The 19,596-nt window shown below is 40.5% G+C and overlaps 2 protein-coding genes and 2 long non-coding RNA genes across 5 annotated transcripts in view; 3 read left to right on the forward strand and 1 right to left on the reverse strand.

The window, feature by feature from the left end:
- The window catches only part of LOC145643347 (uncharacterized), a 31,671-nt gene extending 23,685 nt beyond the window's left edge, over nt 1-7,986 (reverse strand). Inside the window, exon 1 of the long non-coding RNA XR_014118275.1 lies at nt 6,332-7,986. This is a non-coding gene — a long non-coding RNA (uncharacterized LOC145643347). The remainder of the gene's footprint in view (nt 1-6,331) is intronic.
- Nucleotides 1,121-2,286, forward strand: LOC113591240 (uncharacterized). The gene is made up of 3 exons (XR_003412173.3): nt 1,121-1,267; nt 1,678-1,729; nt 2,015-2,286. It is a non-coding gene; the product is annotated as an uncharacterized LOC113591240 (long non-coding RNA).
- A 378-nt stretch (nt 7,987-8,364) lies between the features above and the next one.
- On the forward strand, nt 8,365-10,351 carry cldn31 (claudin 31). Its single transcript, XM_027031680.3, has 2 exons — nt 8,365-8,520; nt 9,151-10,351. The coding sequence occupies exon 2, from the start codon at nt 9,321-9,323 to the stop codon at nt 9,975-9,977; it is 657 nt and encodes a 218-aa protein (XP_026887481.1). The 5' UTR covers nt 8,365-8,520; nt 9,151-9,320; the 3' UTR covers nt 9,978-10,351.
- A 1,649-nt stretch (nt 10,352-12,000) lies between these two features.
- slc25a10b (solute carrier family 25 member 10b) overlaps nt 12,001-19,596 on the forward strand; it is a 9,152-nt gene continuing 1,556 nt past the window's right edge. The window contains exons 1-7 of one of the 2 annotated variants that reach the window (XM_035534569.2): nt 12,001-12,482; nt 18,211-18,330; nt 18,649-18,757; nt 18,851-18,899; nt 19,040-19,081; nt 19,306-19,349; nt 19,473-19,543. In XM_035534569.2, the coding sequence (XP_035390462.1) occupies nt 12,393-12,482; nt 18,211-18,330; nt 18,649-18,757; nt 18,851-18,899; nt 19,040-19,081; nt 19,306-19,349; nt 19,473-19,543 (525 nt within the window). In that variant the 5' untranslated portion in view covers nt 12,001-12,392. The remainder of the gene's footprint in view (nt 12,483-18,210; nt 18,331-18,648; nt 18,758-18,850; nt 18,900-19,039; nt 19,082-19,305; nt 19,350-19,472; nt 19,544-19,596) is intronic. The other variant, XM_035534568.2, reaches the window with a different exon arrangement.

Genomic DNA, 19,596 nt, shown 5'->3' on the forward strand with positions numbered 1-19,596 from the left:
TATATATATATATATATATATATAATTTTATTTTATTTTTATTTATTTTTTTATTATTGTTTATTTATTTATTTATTGGGACACCTGGCTGTTCGCAGGACTGTTAAAGCTAAAGACAAAGCAGAACACTGATGTGGTTGGTGGATTGGAAACTAAAAACAGTGACAAACAGCTGTCCTCATACATGAATTTAAAGATAGGAAACTCACTTAGCCAGAGTATCATGACTATTATTTGCACTCAGAAATTCTAAAATGATAATGAACTTTGTAGTGTTTACCGAAGATGCTACAAGTTTTCGTTTTTGTTTTTTCAAATTTATATTACATTATGATTTAATGCATATGACTTCTGGATTTGAATTTATATCACTCAGAATGTACATTATTGATGGTTGTAGATTTGTTAATATGATGAGATGCTCCATCATAAGTAAGTATGCATTTAAACTTATTTATTAATTTTATACAAAATTAATCTGTGAAGAGCAATAGTAACATAACAGCTAAGAGATTAAAAGTAATTTTGATGCTTGAACATTTAATGCCTTACTCATGCATTCACCAACAAGCTATTTAAAGGAGAAAAATCACTCACTAAAAATCTTAATAAAATCACAATTCGCTAGGGGGTGACATGCTATTGCTGGAATTATTTGTTTTAGATTAGCTATAATCAAAAGGTTGTTAATTCCATTTTGTTGATTATTTTGTGGTTCCTGTGTCAATGTTTTTTTCATTTGTTTTTGCTCACCTAATTCTAAATGACTAACTAATGAAATAAATAACTAGTTTTACTTTTAATGGATTCCTAATTGAAGCATATGCATTCATGTTCTCATTCTTCACTAATAAAAACTTTTTAAAAAATAAATAAAACCAATGCTACCTTTGTATTCATTTCCATGTATTTTATCACCTATAAAGACCTTCCCCTTCAGCTTTTGAGTTTATTGTTTTTTTTATTTATTTTATGTATTATATTTGGCAGCTTTCATCTAAATGGACAGTCCAATATCATGATGACAAGTTGAACTTTCTTTCTCATTCGCATTTTGTACACTTTGACCTTCCCTGCGCTTCCTGGTTTGCTGATTGCTTTTGAGTCATTACCTTAACTTTCACTTTCTTTTCTGAGGAAATCAGCAGAAAGTTAGCAGTTGTGTCTAATGTTTTACATATGAGTGTTGGTAGTTTTTTATAAACTCGGAAACAGCGCTATCACCATAATTGAAAAGTTATTTGTGGGTGCTGAAAGGCTTAAACAAGTAAATATAACACTTTATGCTTTGTTCTAATTTGATTCATCATTTGGATGCTGTGCTAGTAGTAGTGTTATTGTCTTCCTGGCATATGTTGAAAACGGTGGCTAGCCTACTAACAGTTGAGAGGAGACTATTTGTCCACATAAGAAAATTGACAGCAGTGGATTTCTGGATTCACTAAAATATAGGCTACATTAACCATTTATTTCAGTTTAGTTAAGATATACAGCAAGAAAGAGAGAGAGAGAGAGAGAGAGAGAGAGAGAGAGCGTGAGAGAGAGAGAGACTTTCAGCATGATGTGTTTCAGCATGGTGTCAGTGATAAGTACTAATAAAATGCAGTGCGGATGCATGTTTATATTTAATGTATCTCAGATATGCTAATGTACTACTTATGTATGCATAACCTTTAGGTTGCAGAATTAAGGTGAAGGCATTTGGAAAATATTCTAAGCTAACACACAAGTAAGTTTCATTTTCCCATTATTTTAAACTCTCATTGATATTGGCTCTGTAGGATACTATGTTCTATTATTACATCATAGTTATCTAAAAACAGTAAATAGGCTTTGCGTCATCACTGCCAGAACATCTTTGCATGTTTTTGAGTTATTTGATTGTTTTATTTTAAACATAATTTCTGCTTAAAACAATACAATCTTTCCATAAGAAAACATTGTTTTATAAAAATGTGTTTGTAAAAATGCCTGTGTTTCTAATAGTTGTTTTGTATATATGATTGTGTTCCAGTGACTCCCGTAACTGAACATAGCGGTAACATACTGCCTGTTGTTTGCGTGGTGTTTGCAGCACTGGTTGTGGGAGTTTTCTTAGGATGGAAAATGAGGATCTTACAAGAAAAATCATACAGAAAAATGAGAGAAATCTCAGCTGCCATAAAAAAAGAACTTGCTGCCTTATTTGTCATTATTGTTGTCAGTACTTTCATTTATTATTATTATTATTATAAACAATAATAAGACAAACTAATTCTGCAGGTTAATAAAATGAAGTTTCAAACATGTATGTTTCTGTATATGTTAATTAAATGTGTATTTTGTTATAAAAAAATTTTTTTTACTTATGAACAAAGGCTTGGGTACTGCATAAGCATATGTTTATCTAGAAAACATCACTCCCTCCAATTTGATAACTCTAATCAACATATAAGGGTCACAACAATTTATCAGATTATATAGCTATATTATTTTGTATATCGATTTTTTTTCTGCCTGTCATTGTTAAAGTTAAAAACCATTGTAGGAGCAGACCAATTTACTCAGTGAAACTCAGAATGAGTTGTGACTTATGGGATCTGGCTTGAGGCTGTAATTAGCACTATTCAAAGGAAATGAATGCTGCAGTTGCACGTCACTAATAACCTTCTGAATTAAAAATTTCCTCATATACTACAACCCCCACCACCACCACCACCACCACCACCAGAACGAACATGAAATGCAACTCCAACAAATAATTCCTTCCAACACACCTGTATAGAAACACACCTGAATAAACTTGTACACCTCTATAATAAAGGCAAAACAAAACCTCAAATCACCCAAACAAGTCATCACCCACTTTAGCCAAACTATTATAGTTCTCTTATAGATCTCTTATTACACTGATTCTGAGTGGCAACACAATCACTTTATATTTCTCTTATATATGAAACTTTAGCATTTTGGTTCTGATCAGATTTTACTGACAGTTTCATACAGTTTCATTCTAGAGGAGCTCTGGGAACTTCCATTCATTTAAAGTGGAAATTATTAGTGTGTTGGTATTAATTTTTCCATCCTGTGGTGCAGCACAACTTATAACTACACTAGAGACAAACAGTGAGGAGAATGCCTTGGTTAGTATTTATTTTTATGTTTAATTTATGAAATAATTTTGTATTTTAATGCCTATGCTTAGTACAATACCACTGTCATACATATCAAAATACCAAGTCTTTGACTTCACAGGTGTTTGTCTGTCTTACAGAATCCTGTCTAAGTATTGGTGCTTTATCAAACTGAACTCCACTTTCCTCCTTAGCCAATCTTACCCTGTATGATCCCCCTATCAGCTGGGTTTTGTTTAAATGACACAGGGAAACAGAGCAAAATGTAAAACAGTAGTGCCAACATGACTTTTTTTTTTCCTTTATCAATATTATCTCTATTAGATATCTGGAAAACATTATATAAAACGTCTGTTCCTGGGCGTTTAGACATACTGGACAAGCAGAACAGCTCAGTTTCTGTCGCAGACTTAAAACCAAACCAATGCAAGAAAGAAGCTCTGTGCCTCCCTCTGGTGTCTGAGATCAGCATAGCAGACAACCCCTAAAAACAATATCACTCCTATTTTGTGACAATAGCATGTCTTTGTTATATTATGCAACAGTATGATGATCTGAAAAGCATTATCTACTTGTTTGGGGGAAAACTAAGATAATATAACTTTTTTTTCATTCACTAAACTAACAAAGCTTACACATATACATCTAAAATGTAATTTCCTGGACCTAATGGGTCTGAATGTCCATTAGGCAGGTTAGAATGCTGGTAAGTGACAGAGAAACAATGTTTTCTTGTCATGGGAATTTCTTGGAAGTGGAAGTAATAAATAAAGTGAAAGTAATAAAATCTTTTTGGTTTGGAATGATAAGCTATGAGTAAGAATAAAATAGTTAATTATAATTATATATATAATTCATCCTTTTGCAGCACAAACCTTCATCTGCATGGGATATCCTTTTTTTCTGTATTGCTGTAATTTTCCACTATTGCACTGGATGATCTATAAATCTTAGCTCTGTTTCTAAGATGATGTCCTATAAAATGTTTTATCACAATATGTTACCGTGCATGTTAACCCTTGTGCTTCCTTAACATTCTGCATTCTCCCTTTGTCCTAAGGGTAAAAAATGATCTGCATTCATCAAAATATTTTGTAATGAATTTTAAAGCAATTTTGGGTTTTATATAAGGCACTACATGGTATATAAATGAATTAATCATTAAATTTGTAATACCACATTACATGTTGCACTTTATAAAAAAAATTAAAAATTTTTTTTTTTTTAAAGAATCAGGATTTGTCAAAGCCCAGTCCTAAAACCTTTCCAGTCCACTGTTCCAAATCTTGTGTCATGCAGTTGTGTCATGCAGTTGTGCAGTCCAAGAAGAACAAAATGAATATTCTGAGGGACAGTTGCCATGTTGCATTAGGGTTAGGTGGCAAACCACCAGTGTGGACTCTGTTGCAAATATGGGAGTAACTGGTGAAGATTAGGCAACCACGAACAGTACAGGAAGGGGAGTAACAGGTGAATATTACGGAACCAATGAACGGTACAGATAGAGGAGAATTGGGGAAGCAGTTAAGGGGAAAAAAGGCGTTAAGGGTTTCGAACCAAGGAAGCAGGTGCTAAAGCAGACAGCATGACTTACTACACTCTGGGACTGTGAGATAACTTGAAAGAGAAAGGAGAGTTTGGAATGGGAATGAAAGAGATCCTCACCAGGCTGGGCAGAACGGTAGTACAAAAGTGAATAATTCTCCTTGTCAATCACACCCTGACAGGGACTAAACATGTGCCTGCCATAGTTGTGGCGCTGAATGCTAACCAGTACACCACAGAATAGAGACCAGAGGCCAGGGGAGTTAGAGTAGTGCAGAGAAAAGGGTGGGACAAGAGAACAACACCAATCTACTGGCGTGTAATCCGAATAATATGTAAAACAGGAAACAGGGAAAGGGAATAGAAACAAAAGGTCTTTTCTCTTTTGTTTTTAACAAAGAAGGAGGGGAGAACGATTACCCTGAAAAAATAAGGAGAGGAGAGATCAAAAGGAAATAAGAAGAAACCCGTTTGACATACCGCTTACCGGCAAAGTTTGGCTTACGCAACGCAAACACCTGCGCCCAACAAGTGGCCCTTGCAAGGCACTCATATAAGCAGGGGCTCACTCTGCTCCCCCCTGCACATCAACCAAGGGACCCCTTACACATATACTCTCCTCATATGGGCTACATTATGTCGGAGGAGAACAGGTTTTGACTCCTACAACAAAACATTAATATTAAAAAATAACTTATTCATATACATAGAAAACACTGTCCACGCTGTCTCTCTTGCTGTTCACCTACTCTAACCAAAGCAGGTCTTTTTACTCAGACTGAAAACCATGCCATTGTCGTTTCACTTCCTATCACCCTACCCATCACTCAGCTCATTGTGATTGGGGTCGTAGATGTAAGGCCAACGTTTATAGTGCGTCCATATTAGGTACAGCAGGACCATTTGGACTCAGTATTATATAGTGGCTTAATATCATGTAGTCATGCGCGCGCAAACACACACACACACACACACACACACACACACACACACACACACACACACATACTCACACTGTAACAACCCCAACAATTGCTTCCTGCAGGCTTGTTGACATGAAGAAATTACAGCAGCGGTGGGCACAATTGCAGAGGGAAAATAGGTAACACAGAAGACAATGGAAGGGACTTTATCAGCAAACATTTTGCAGCATGTGACACTGCAGGCAGCCCATCTCACACACAAACTAATACATCCAATATTCTGGTTATATCACAGAGCTCTTCAATCATAAATACTTTCTAGTCCATATAAATGCCACTATAATAACTGCAACTTCAAAAAAAGTCAGCATCATGAACAATCATGCACACTATTAAGCTTAAAAATAAAGTCTGTTTTCTATTGTGTCCAGCAAAAATAAGTCTTGTAAAGCCTGACATGATCTAATAATAAAAGTACACAACTAATAACCATCACATGGGAATTAGAGACTAAAATAAAGAGGGTGTTAAACTATTCAAATACTTCTAGTTCCATATTTTATGGAAATCCACATGGGAATTGGGCAGGCAACAGGACACAGTGGGGCCATAGCAACATGAGGGAAGCGGAGCGTAAACACAAGGCGCATGGTTGACACAGAAACAGAGTGGAAACAAACACATGGCCGTCCCCATTGCACAGAGGAGGAGAACATTGGAGAGGGGGCTGTTACACTACCACCCCCCTACCTTAACATATCGGTTGGTGAGCAAACCCGAGACTGGCACCAGCGCATCAGGATTCAGGCTGGGGACAAGAACATGGTGAGAGACGGATGAGCCGAGGAGAAAAAGGAGGAAACCCACATGGTGACGAGCAGAAGCAGGGTCCTATGTGGCAACTGGAGACTGTGTGGGACAGGAGAGGGTTGGGATCAGAGACCGGACTGGGTGTATGTTTCTTGCAATGGAATATTTGGTGCTTGTTGATCTTAAAACTCATTTTTGAAAATGAGCTTGATAATTAATCAAAGACATCAGTGTTAAAAAACACAGTAGGTGAATATGGAGGTCAGTTCTAACTGAATCACGTAGCCAATATCATGATGCTAAAACAGGCATAACATGCCTCTTTCCCTCTTTCTGTTTTCCATCTTTCTGTCTGGAAGCATGTAAAGCAAATTTAACATTGCTTTAACTCTTGAAGCATTAAATTAATTATTTTCAGTATTCTACAGTATTGTACACACACTCTGCCTGTTATCACTTAAACCTAAAAACATTACAGCCTATGTGAAAAATATCAAACATCATGTCAGAATTCTTTCATTGTCAATTTGGAAAAGCAAATTAAAACCGGCACTTGGGTGTTTTATCAATAGAAGATTTGTGTGGCGTAGGCCTTATTCTGTAGTACTTATTATGAGAATATGAAAGCATTACAAACATTCACGTTAAAATATGATGTGGAAAAATTAAGTAAACAACCAATGCAGAGGGGGAAAATCTATAATATATATCATAACATCCACCACAGAGTTTTAACTGTGTGTTGAGAGTTGTGCGCATTAGAGAGGTTCTCTTTCCCTCTCTCTCTTCTTCTCTGTTCCCTCTTTCTTCTGGGCCGGTTTCGACCGGTTAGCCAGACCAGCAGCGCCACTACCGTCAGTCCCAGCGTTACTTCATACGCTGTTCCTGTAGCTTCTCCTAGCAGAGCGCTCGCCCCAGCGACCATGCCCGCCCCCACCTCAGTCAGCCCCAGCTCCAACAGCACATAGCAGAGTGCCGAGCCCCCCACCCCAAGAGCGCTGGCTGCTACAACTGCCTCCACCCACTCCCTGGCTCTTCGGGCTGCTGTCCACACTTTAACTACCACCACAGCTCCTGCAGCTGCTGCAACGCCGCCGGCAGCTACACCCTCGGCACCCACCATCCTGACAGCTGCTGCAGCCGCCACTGAGCCAAGCACTGACAGTATTAGCAGGCCACAGCTAGCCCAAATCACTCCTACAGAATCCCACAGCTTCCTTAAGGCAAGTGATAGCCCCATGGGGCCCAGGGCTGCGTGTGCTACAGCACAGCACACTGCGAGTAGTAGCAGGGACGTCCCGATAGCACAGAGCATGCCCACCACACACACTGATGTTATCGATGCTTCCATCATTGTTGGATTGCCGGCCATGTTCAGCAAACAGCACAGGGTCAAGAATCTTTCATTGTCTTGCTAAACAGAACAAGGAGAAAATATTGCCTATGTAACTTGGATCTTGATATTAATTGAAATCAGCGTCAGCTAAATAAAACTTACTTTTTCATATTAAACTGCGCATTCCTGAATAGTTTTTGAGTGTAGTCTTTGTTAGTGTGATGTTTGGACAGTCCTAGCTATGCTTGTTTAGTTGGGATTGTCAGTTACTCTGTGGTGTATTTTAAAGAAAAAAATTGGTGCACATTGCCACCTACAGTACTGGTGGGTGCATGGAAGCAGCTTTTGTGTGTGTGTGTGTGTGTGTGTGTGTGTGTGTGTGTGTGTGTGTGTGTGTTTCTGTGCACGTGAGCTATTTGCCTCTGTATGTGTGTGTGTGTGTGTGTGTGTGTGTGTGTGTGTGTGTGTGTGTGTGTGTGTTTCTGTGCATGTGGGCCATTTGCCTGTGTGTGTGTGTGTGTGTGTGTGTGTGTGTGTGTGTGTGTGTGTGTGTGTGTGTGTGTTTACATGCAAATTTTAAATGCCTGTGTGTGTTATGCATGTGTGTTTGTATACATGTGTAAGATCATTCAGCCCAGTGCTTTTCTGCTCCTACGCATTTGAACAATGTGGCTGTTTCAACTTACACACACACACTCATAGATGCAGCATGCGCGCACAAATTTCAGACATACAGAGCCTCATCCCTTTCTGTGCTAAACCCCAAAACATATGCCAGTCACACAGCGCCTGGGTAAGTACTCCCGCAAACACGAGTCATTACTACAGAAAATAGACCACACCGAGAAATAATGCTGCAGAATATACCACCATAATGATATAATAGCACTGTTTTTTATGTGTTCTTTCTAGTACTGGTAGTAATAGCAGTGGTAACGCAACTGATAATACTCAATTGTGAATTGTGTCTTTAGGCTAAGTAGAGTCAGGAATGTGAGAGGTTAGAGTGTGTATCTGTGTAAAAAACTTGCAGGTTGGGTGTATCTGTGTAAATAAATTAGCATGTTGATTGAATCTGTGTATACATGCTAAGATAGTTACACAGATACACTCATCATGCTAGTTTTATTTACACAGATACATGTAACATGCTAGTTTATTTACACAGATACATGCAATATGCTATTTATTGTATCTGTGTAAATAGACTAGCATGATGAGTGTACTGACTCCAGCACCGCACTGTGGAGAGTCTAAAGGTGCACTTGAGTCCGACCACGCCCACAGGAAGGGCTAGCACACACAGAATGAGGGCCAACACAGACAGGGTACGGCACAGCTGGTCGGAGGCTGAGAGAGCGGAGGCTGGGAGGGGCTTGCTGTTTTATAACCCTGCTGGCATTTTCCATTTTCTTCCCCACAGCCCAGTCACTTCTTCGATTAATCTTCTATGAGACCTCTAAGGGTGAAGTTGGAAAGCTATCCCAGACTAGATAATTTCTCTGACACATTGAATGACTGCTGTGAAAGATAATACAAGTGTGACAGCAAACCCACATTCATTCCCTTCCACTGTGTCTCTGTCTTATTGCCATGGCGAGCACTGGTCTCCAGGTGATGGGCCTGCTGCTGTCGATAGCAGGTTTGGTGGGCGGAGCTCTGGTGTGCGTCTCCCCCTGGTGGCGAGTTTCAGCCTTCGTCGGGGACGAGCTGGTTGTCTCTGAGGTGCGGTGGGAGGGGCTTTGGATGACCTGCCTGTCACACTGGGGAAAGATTCAGTGTAAAGCCTTTGACTCTGGCCTCGCTCTCTCAGCCTCCGACCAGCTGTGCCGTACCCTGTCTGTGTTGGCCCTCATTCTGTGTGTGCTAGCCCTTCCTGTGGGCGTGGTCGGACTCAAGTGCACCCACTGCCTAGGTGATATGCAGAGTCCTAAGGCTCGGCTTGTGCAGGTAGCAGGCATCCTCTTTGTCATAGCTGGAGTGCTCTTCCTCATCCCGGTATGTTGGAACGCGTACGTGGTGGTTCGAGATTTTTATGACCCAAACGTCGCACCGCCGCTCAAACGAGAGTTGGGCCCCGCCCTCTACCTCGGATGGGTCATGGTGCTGTTGATGCTGGTGGGAGGGGCTGTGCTATATGGAAGCTCAACCTCCCCTGGGGTTCCAACCATATTTAGCTCTAGAAGAGGGGTGAGGAATAACCCTGAGGCCTCGACCAAAGAGGATAAAGCAGAAAAGGCTTATGTGTGAGGAAATCAGCAAGTGACATAGTAGGACAGAGTTAAAATTAGAGAGGGAAAAACGAAAAAAGTGTGTCACAGAAAAAAAGAAGTGCATTAAATATTTAGTTATGTTTGCTTCTGAGTTAATTATCATTTTGACCAGATTTATACATTTTTTAATAATTGAAATTTTGGAATTAAAAATAGTTAGGTGATGATACACCAATGTGTTTTTATTTCACTGAGTTGTGGTTTGTAATGGCACATTTAATAATAAATTATGAAAAATAATATTATTTTGTTACACAGGACAATCACACAATCTTTCTTATTTATGTAGTGTTATTATGGTTTGGTGTACTAAACATGCCTGTTAATAAAGCTGTACCATGTTTACATTTATATTGTTGTTGTTGTTGTTGTTGTAGTAATTCCCAAATGTTTATTTATGAGATACAAGAAATATTTTCAACATTTTATTCATCTGAATAATGTTATTTAAAAATATGTAGATTTGGGGGTTGTTTGTGCACACAAGGCACACGTGTACGTGTGTGTGTGTGTGTGTGTGTGTGTGTGGGAAGGCAGCACAGTGAACACAATAGCAGGATACAGAAAAAGGACAATACTCTGTGTGTGCTAAGAATTTTAGAAACTAATGATGTCATAATTATTGAGTAAATGTAAATTATGGTTCAGAAATTTCAAACCCCTTCACAACCTGCCCACGCATACTATCGTCATAGATACAGAGGGAGGAGGGCTGGTTTCAATGGCCTCATTAAGTAGAAAAATGACATGACTGTTTTGTGTGTTTTTTTGTTTTGTTTTTGTGTGTGTGTGTGTGTGTGTGTGTGTGTGTGTGTGTGTGTGTGTGTGTGTGTGTGTTTTAACAAATATTTTTGATATAAATCAGCTTGCAGTTTTGAACAATGGTCCCAGTTCTAACTCACAGTTCTAGAGCTGTAAAATAATGTGTGTGTGGCTGCATGGTGTCAGCAGTTACTAAGTAACCAATTGAAAGTAAAGAATAAGCATCATGCAGCTCACATCCTGGACTGACTCTCCATTTCCCAAGTCAACATTGCCATCTGATTCAACACCTATTGATCTTTTAATATCTTAATATATTATGTCCAAAAAGGGGTCAAATTCTACTTAACATTAGCTGGACGTTTACGTATGATTTCGCCTGATGTACAGCACTGTCTCCTCTCAGCCCTCAGACAGGCTGAACTCTAACCCTGCCTGCACTGTCCCCAAGGCTCCACTGCAGAGCCATGACCACTACTGAAGCCTTTAGCCCATGTAGTGTTTATCTTTGGACATTGCTGGCCTGTGCCTTTTCAGTGCTCCTAACACCACACTACACAGCTGTTTGTGGTATGTTGTACCTTGTATAGTCACTGCTGGGTGAATGATATCTACATTACGCCTCAAGATCATCAGAAAGGCTTTTTATTGTAGCGCCCACTTGTGGATAATAGCAAGTGAACTGGGGGCCCTGTTTATATGAAAGGCAGAGGTCATTTATTTAATTTATTACTAGAGCTTGCATGTATAGTCACATATCTTGCCACACTCAATGAAATGGCATTTGGTCAGACTGCCGTATGGAAGCTGTCAACCCAGATTAGTGATCACCATTAGCCTTACTGGCCGTATGCCTTCATCTGTTTATACGGTTTCGGTTCATTGTCCTCTAAAACACAGTTGAATTAGTTACGATTTATGATCGTGCTCTCTCTCTCTTTCTCATGCTTTTACTTAACTGAACATTTTATTTTTTTATTGTGTTTTATGGTAAACGTAGCAGGACAATGGTAACAACTCAGTAACCAGTAACCTTAGAACCAACAGTTCAATTACATTGTTTTTGGAGCATCGGATCGGCAAAACAAAAAAAGTTTCAAAACAGAAAAATGTTGGCGAAATTCCCTTTAAAGTGACACTATCCCATTACAACCCTTTTCATGCTTGTAACAGGGACGCCTCGCCCTTTAAATAGGAAGGCGCACTCCTGCGATGACGTCTAAGGTTGCGTACACGCGGAAGAGCGGGCCGATGAAATTACTTTGTGTCCGATAGAAATGAGGTCGTGTGGGAAAGCTGTGCTGTTGTTTCGAGTCAAGCCTGGATACGTTGTGAAGAGAGGCCGTCCCTGAGCTCTTGCTAGCAATTGGCTGTTGGTGAACTTTGTGACTTCTCTGCATTTTCCTGTCATGCGTGCTGATTAGAGAAAGGAGAGCGAAGGCATGTTTGGCGTACACACCGTAATCACGAGAATCCTAGCAAGACCCGCATCTTGGACAATCATCCACAGAGCTGAAGGTTAACGAGGATTGAAACTCACGTTGTCGAGCCGTCGTAACGCCAGTTGGTGTATAAAGCAAAGAGAACAGCACGGGAAGCACCGACTGTACCCGGACTACAACCGGAGAATATGACGGAAAAGCGTGTTTCACGCTGGTATTTCGGGGGGCTGGCCTCGTGCGGAGCGGCTTGCTGCACACACCCGCTGGACCTGGTAAAGGTAGGTTAAGAAAAGTGGAAGGCCGGACTGTGGCCTGTAAGATAGTATGCTTGTATAGCTGCATGAGAGAGATTAATCCAATCGGGCTGAGATGGTGCCAGCTGTTTGGACTTGTACCTGCCGTGCCCTGCAAATGCACTATAGCATTTACTACATTTATTATAATAAATTCTCAAATAGCAAGTAGGAAAGGACAATTTGAGAACCCACCGGCAGAGCACAAGGTTATCTAAGCTTCCTGGTAGTGGTGGGGTTTTTTTTGTTTGTTTTTTGGGGTTTTTTCCATAATTGCTGACATAATTACTCACGCTTTATACAAGTGGTGCGTTATTCTGTCTCGTAATTATGACTTTGCACTTTGAATTGCATAGAGGCAGAGTTGACACAACAATGAGCTCCGTCCGACTCTCCGTCCGTGTACAGCAGGTAAAATCGGAAGCACCGCACAGTGGCTTGTGTGCCGGGACAGTAAACGACAAAGTGGTGGCTATTGTGTCGGGACAGTACAGCACGCCAGACAAAGTGCTTCGCCGTGCTTGCTGATCCGCTCCAGTGCCGAGCATGTCCGTAACTGTGATGACACTGAGGTCGGAACCAGTGGTAAACCCTGTGAAATAAGCTAGGCTGCTTGATTTTACTTGGATAATTATTTCGCTGAACAGTTACTTATTGAGCTTTAGTTCTTAATTAATTAATTAATTAATTTACCAAAATGCAATTGAAAATACACACTGAAACCCACACTTACTTTTTAGCTTCAGCTTGGTTTGTTATTAATAATATAATTTAATTTATACCAATTAATTTATATCCTAATTGTGTAATTTAGCCATCCTAAGTTTTGAAACGGGGTCTTGTTAAAGCCTGTTCATTTAATAGGCGTATCGACACAAACTACACATTTACCGTTAGCCTATTAATTCAAGCTAAGTAAGCCTAAATATAGACAGGGGTAAAAAAAAAAAAAAAAAAAACTCAGAAACTACCAAGGTTCAGACCTCGGTGTAATCACACTTGTGGCCCTACCTGGGTGTCATCACAGTTATGGTCCTCCTGGCACACAAGCCACTGGGACAGTTCAGCAAGCATGGCGAAGCACTGTGCTGTACTGTCCCATCTTTCTGGGTTTACTCTGCCGGTGCACAAACCACTGTGCCGTGCTTCTGATTTTACAGGGACAGGCCTCTGTTTAAAGTACAGCCATGATTGAAAGCACTGTGCCTGAATGCTGGGTTTCTTAAGGATCAAGAGCAGACTACCCAAAACCAATCACTGCATTCGTATCTGAGCCTAACTACTTTGCTTTGCTGTCAGAGGTACGACCCCCTCAGCCTGTTCACACCCCAGCCACTTGAGATTTCCCAGTTCTCCTGAAGCACCCTTTATTTAGTACTGATACTATATGGGTAGTTGAAACAGAAGCCAAATACCAGGACTAGGTGTAGGCTTACGTTTTCACAGTGGGTGGCCACAGAAGGATCATTGTGTATAATTACACAGTAATTGTGCTTGATGTTGGCTCTCCATACAAAATACCACTACACATTTACCACACTTTTTTTTTTCTTTTTTTTTTTAGAAACAATAATAAAACAAGTCTGTGTTTTGTCTGTCACCATTTGTATTCGCCATCATCCAGGTCTTCTTAAGTGGTTAATTTTGAGCCACAGGTTTGCTGTTGGATGGATTTATTTAGGCAGCAGACCACTCTCTGTCCAGGAGTCACACTGATGCGTGTAAGTGTCCATGTAAGACCTGATATACCAGCTCAACAAGCATTACCACACTGTTCCCATGCCAGTGTCACTGGTTTGCTGAGAACAGTCCCATCATCACTGGTCTTGTGACTGGAAGCTGGCCAGTGATGAGCAAGCAACGGAAGGTTGACAGACCACTTGGCTAGAAAAAGGCTACAGGCTGTAACTGTATACTTCTCAAATGTAATGCTGTAACATTAGGTAGAAGGTGCTTGAGTGTTTGGTACTAAGTGTGGTGAGGGCTGGCAACTATTCCTGAACTTCACTGCATAAATCAATCCATGTGGCTGATATAAGGGCAGTAGTCTAATGGTTGGTTGTCTTTACTGCATTCATGATTTATATTAAATGGTTGAGGAGAGATATCAGTCTTATCAGTTATGCTAAGTCCAGCCTCCTATACACATGCGTGCGTGCACACACTGTAATTACACTTTTTTCACTGCAGCGAAAGGGCCTACTGTTACATTTAACTTGTACAGCAGTAGAAGTTAAGTTTGGTGGGTGGGTGGTACGGTGTAAGTATGGAAGTTGCTGGATCTCTCGCACGCACACATACCGTATGGACTGTAATGTGTGTGATATGATATACACCTAGACTGTATATACCAACTATTGTGTGTATGTGTCTGTGCAAGCATACGAATGTGTCTGTCTGTGTGTATGTGTGAAATTGGAATGTCATACTGTGTGTGAGAAGGAAAGAGAGAAAAGCTCAGTTCTCTGAACTTTGTGTTGTAACCCTGGAATGTATTACCTCACTGCATATCCCTGTTCATGTGCTGTGCTGTGCGTGCGTGCCTGTGTATGTACTTCACTCTGAGGTTCAGGTTGTGTTCTTGTTGAGTGTTGAATGTCACCCTATTTTCTCTAGTTTCAAGAGAGAGGGAAGGGCAGGAAGCTGGAGGATTTAAGCACCCTCTCACTCACTCTCACTCTCTGTCGCTTATACACACCCTCATACCTGCAGGTTCACACTGCTCCCTGCACTAACTGGCAGTGCTGAGCCATGCTCACCCCAAACACCGTCCACCTGCTGGCAAGCTGTTTTGGCAGCAGCCTGGGCCCCTGTCTCCTGGAGGCCATGGCTGTGACTCTCATACCATCACGGCAGCAGGTGACGTGCGACAGTGCGGGTGTGCGTGGGCTCACGGTACCACAGAGCTCTGGACTTTGCAGCCTGCGGTGACCGCTAAGTTTGTGTTGGGATGGGGGTTTAAGTGAGATTCATACTAAAGGAATAATAGACAAAAGGGGCAGACAGAGCCTTTGTACTGATCTGTACACAGACTGATGGGGTTTGAGAACAGACTGATTGGGTTGGGGGATGGTGGTCGAAGTGAAGTCAAGTGTGTAACTGAGAGAAGGTATTTTATATATTGTACAGAAAGACAAGAAGGAAGACAATAAAAGTTTTGTGATGGCCTTAAATTAATAAGACAAGTAAAACAACAAAAAATATTGAACAAAAAAGTATGGGCTCAAGCTAAAGCTTATTTTGTATATCCTTTGCACCTATCTTTTTCTAATGGCCAATCCTTTTTTCATACATTTTCATAGAAATATTTTTATACACTCTTTCTACAACATTTATCTTAATTTTATTTATTTTTTATTTTTTTAATTTGCTGATTACCAAATGTTAAACCTTTTTGTTTAACTGAAATCCAGTGAGGACTTGTTAATATCAAGCCATTACTTTAAGCCTTTTGGCTGATGAGCCTTTCCCAAACATTTCTCCAGAGCAATATAAATTGCTATCATCAACAAATAATTAAGACATTTTACAGGTATCATTTAAATACAATATAAACAAATTAAGTCCTAGCATTGAACCTTGTGTAACCCCACAAGTAACCTTCAGCAAATCAGACATTATTTATTTGCTCATACTGATATCATCAGTGTATCCTCTTAGACATGAGTAGACTATCCTTCTAACACTAACTCTCCAGTTTCTTCATTAACATGCATGACCAATAGTACTGAATGCTTTTTTAAAAAATCTATGAACACTCCCACTGTATATTCCTTGTCTGTTGTAGATCTATTTTCTGCCACTTGTATCAATGCTGGACAGCTGAGTTTATTTACTCCATACAGATAAGCCATACAGATGGCCATACAGCCATACAGATGGTCACTGAATAAATTGTTTTCCTAATTCGATAAATTGTATTTATCAAGCCTGTGCACAGATTTTCAGGTGTTAATTTTTTTCCCAAAAACAAAAAAAAAAGAAAATTGGAAAAACAAAAAACTGGTATATAATCGGATAATCTACTTTTATAAATTACTTTTACTGTTTCATTTTGCTGAGAAATGTCTTTTTGGAAGGATTGATTGCAGATATGGGTAAATGGTTTCAGTATGCATTCTATAATATTTTTTAGTTACGGCATATCAATTTCAGTCCAGTCAGGGGAGAACTGTTTTGGTGAGCTTCAGCTTGTGCATGTGTGTTTATGGCAGTGCGGTGTTTGGTCTCAGAGCTGCTGGAGAAACAGTCGATGGTGCAGTTCTGCTTCTGTACACCTCCCCTGCAGGAGCACAACATTATTTCACACATACACACCACCACCACCTCATCCCATGCTCATCCCCTCTGCTGGGTTTATTCATGTCATTCAGGTTTCACCACGTTCCTGTGACACAGTTAAGGTGTATGTGCGTGCGTGTGTGCATGCATGTGAGCGAGCGAGCAACACAAGGGTGTATAAGGACAAGATGAAGAAAATGCTGATTTGGTGTATGAGCAGCGTGTTCTTGGTGGGTGTTTACTCACGCACATCAAACACACTGATGAATCACCTCACATGCTAATGGTTTCCGTTCCTACCCGGCCATTTGACGAAGGTCACAAGGCAGCAGGTTTGCTTCACCGAGAGTCTTGTAATGGTAGAGATTCCCTGAGGTCCAAATGTATTCTTATATGTAGTCGAAGTCAGGAGAGAAAGAGCTTCAGGGAAAGCGACAGACTGGACATGGAGTGTAGAATGGAAAAGGATTCCCATCACCTGCAGTCATCTAGTACTTTTTTTTTTTTTTTTAAACACAACAACCTGTTATGTTTAACTTGAAACCAGTTATGTCTGCTGGTATACCATCATACATGTGTGTTTGAGTGCAGTTGGCTCTTCACATGAATTGGCTCATCCCTAGAATGGCCACTGTCCTATCCTATGTTTGCAACTGTAACTAGTAGTACAGTAACTTGTAGTAGTAACTGTAGTGTTTTCCAAAGCCAAAATGGATTAAACAGAGAGGGAAGATAAACAAAAACTGCTACGATGCTAACTAACGTTAGCTATCTTAGCACATAGTTGGTTAAATATCAAGTTAGGTAGCTAGCTACTTATATTTTAACTTTGTTAGATAGCTAACCAGCTAGTTTAAATTCCCTTTGAGTCTGAGCAAATATACCAGATAAAAGAAACACTAATTAGTAATATTGAAAAATCAGAACATAGTGGCTCATAAATAACTGCATTAGGCAAATCAAAGTACCAGTGGTATTCAGTTTGAAAGGAAGAAAACATTTCAATGTCATTACTGCTAACTGCCATTGGGGCCAGGGAGTCTTCCCTTGGATTTTGATGTCCTCTTCATTCATAATACTTTGCTGACAAAGATTGTGAATCTAGCTCACAAATGCATATTGTAGTCCTTCCCTTCTGCTTTTCTCTAATATTTTAGAACTATTATTCTACAAATTTGTGATTATTTCTTGTGGGATATCTCTTATGTAATTTGAAAATGACTTAGATTAACATGGTGGATGTAAGAGCCCAACAGACATAGCAACAGCAGCCAGGATGCAGGACTTGGTGAAGTCACTTGTGTTTGTGTGTGTGTGTTCTGAAGAGGAAATGAGTGTTTATCTCTTAACAACGTGCCCACTGTCCATAGAGTACAGATATTTGAGCTGGTAACAATGATCTAGTATGTTGATGGTGGTTGTGGTGTTACAGGTGCACCTGCAGACACAGCAGGAGGTGAAGATGAAGATGACTGGCATGGCGATGCACGTGGTGAAGAACGACGGCGTTCTCGCCCTCTACAATGGACTTAGTGCTTCTCTCCTCAGACAGGTGTGTGTGTGTGTGTGTGTGTGTGTGTGTGTGTGTGTGTGTGCATGTGTGCGTGCGTGACCCCCATTTCCCCATAAAGGATATCTACAATGGGTATATCACCATTAATCTCACACACTGGACATTTGTGGCAATTCCTATTATCAGTTAGGCAGCTTTAAGGATATCTAGACATGTGAGCCATAGCCTCACATCCAGTACTGATGAGAGCTGGGTGCTTTTTAATCTTCAGATCCAGTCCTGGCTTTGGGGTCCTTAGAGAAAGCAGCTTACAAAATTACAAATTTGTCTTGAAACATTTTTACTGTCTGTTTGTAGATGTCCTACTCTTTGACCAGGTTTGCCATCTATGAGACTGTTAGAGACATGGTGGGAAGTCAAGGGCCCATGCCCTTTTACCAGAAAGTACTGCTGGGAGCCTTCGGAGGTACACACTCGTGCATGTTCACACATGTGCCCACATGCAGGCATACACCCATCAAGCCTGTCAGACAGTTTATCTGGTTTTTCCTTCCTGTAGGTTTTACTGGTGGTTTCATTGGGACACCAGCAGACATGGTTAATGTCAGGTATGCAGTCACACCCACAAATATATACACTATATATATAATATATAAAATTTATAACATCTCACAATCTGCTCCAAGCACTAGGCTAGTGACAGCTGTACTGTGTCTCTGTGCTCATGAGTTGTGACTCTCTTGTCTAGGATGCAGAATGATGTGAAGCTTCCCCCAGAACTCAGGAGAAAGTGAGTGTTCAGCTGACCGCACCCCTACACTACAGACAGCTGGCTGTACCACACCTCCACATTGCAGCCTGCTGGCTTGGCTGCACCCCCATGCTACAGCCTGCTGGCATGCCACACCCCCGCACACCTTGAGAATTCTGTCCTCCTTTGTATTCTAGCTAACAAACAAATGCTTTAATGAAATGTGTGCCATGTGTTTAATTAATGCCATGTGTTTTCGTTAGCTATAAGAATGCAGTGGATGGTCTTTTCAGGGTGTGGAGAGAGGGTGAGTGCAGTCACTCTTCTTTCTGACAGTATCTAGTGGTGTAGTGTTAACCCATCAGCAGAGGGTGAGCACAACGTAAGTACTGTCATGATGGGGGCTGTTCTAATTATGGCTCTGTTGCAGAGGGGACAAGGAAGCTGTTCTCAGGAGCCACCATGGCGTCCAGTAGAGGAGCCCTGGTCACTGTAGGACAGGTGAGAATGTGTCACGGGAGGAGGGGTGAGGACTATTCATTACGAAAAACTGG

The sequence above is a fragment of the Electrophorus electricus genome, chromosome 18 (assembly GCF_041902795.1).
Source record: "Electrophorus electricus isolate QZ-2024a chromosome 18, ASM4190279v1, whole genome shotgun sequence".
In the NCBI taxonomy this organism is placed as follows: Eukaryota; Metazoa; Chordata; class Actinopteri; order Gymnotiformes; family Gymnotidae; genus Electrophorus; species Electrophorus electricus.

Bases quoted from the DNA above. Each gene is read 5' to 3' on its own strand.
- cldn31 (XM_027031680.3), top strand. From the start codon at position 9,321: ATGGCGAGCACTGGTCTCCAGGTGATGGGCCTGCTGCTGTCGATAGCA.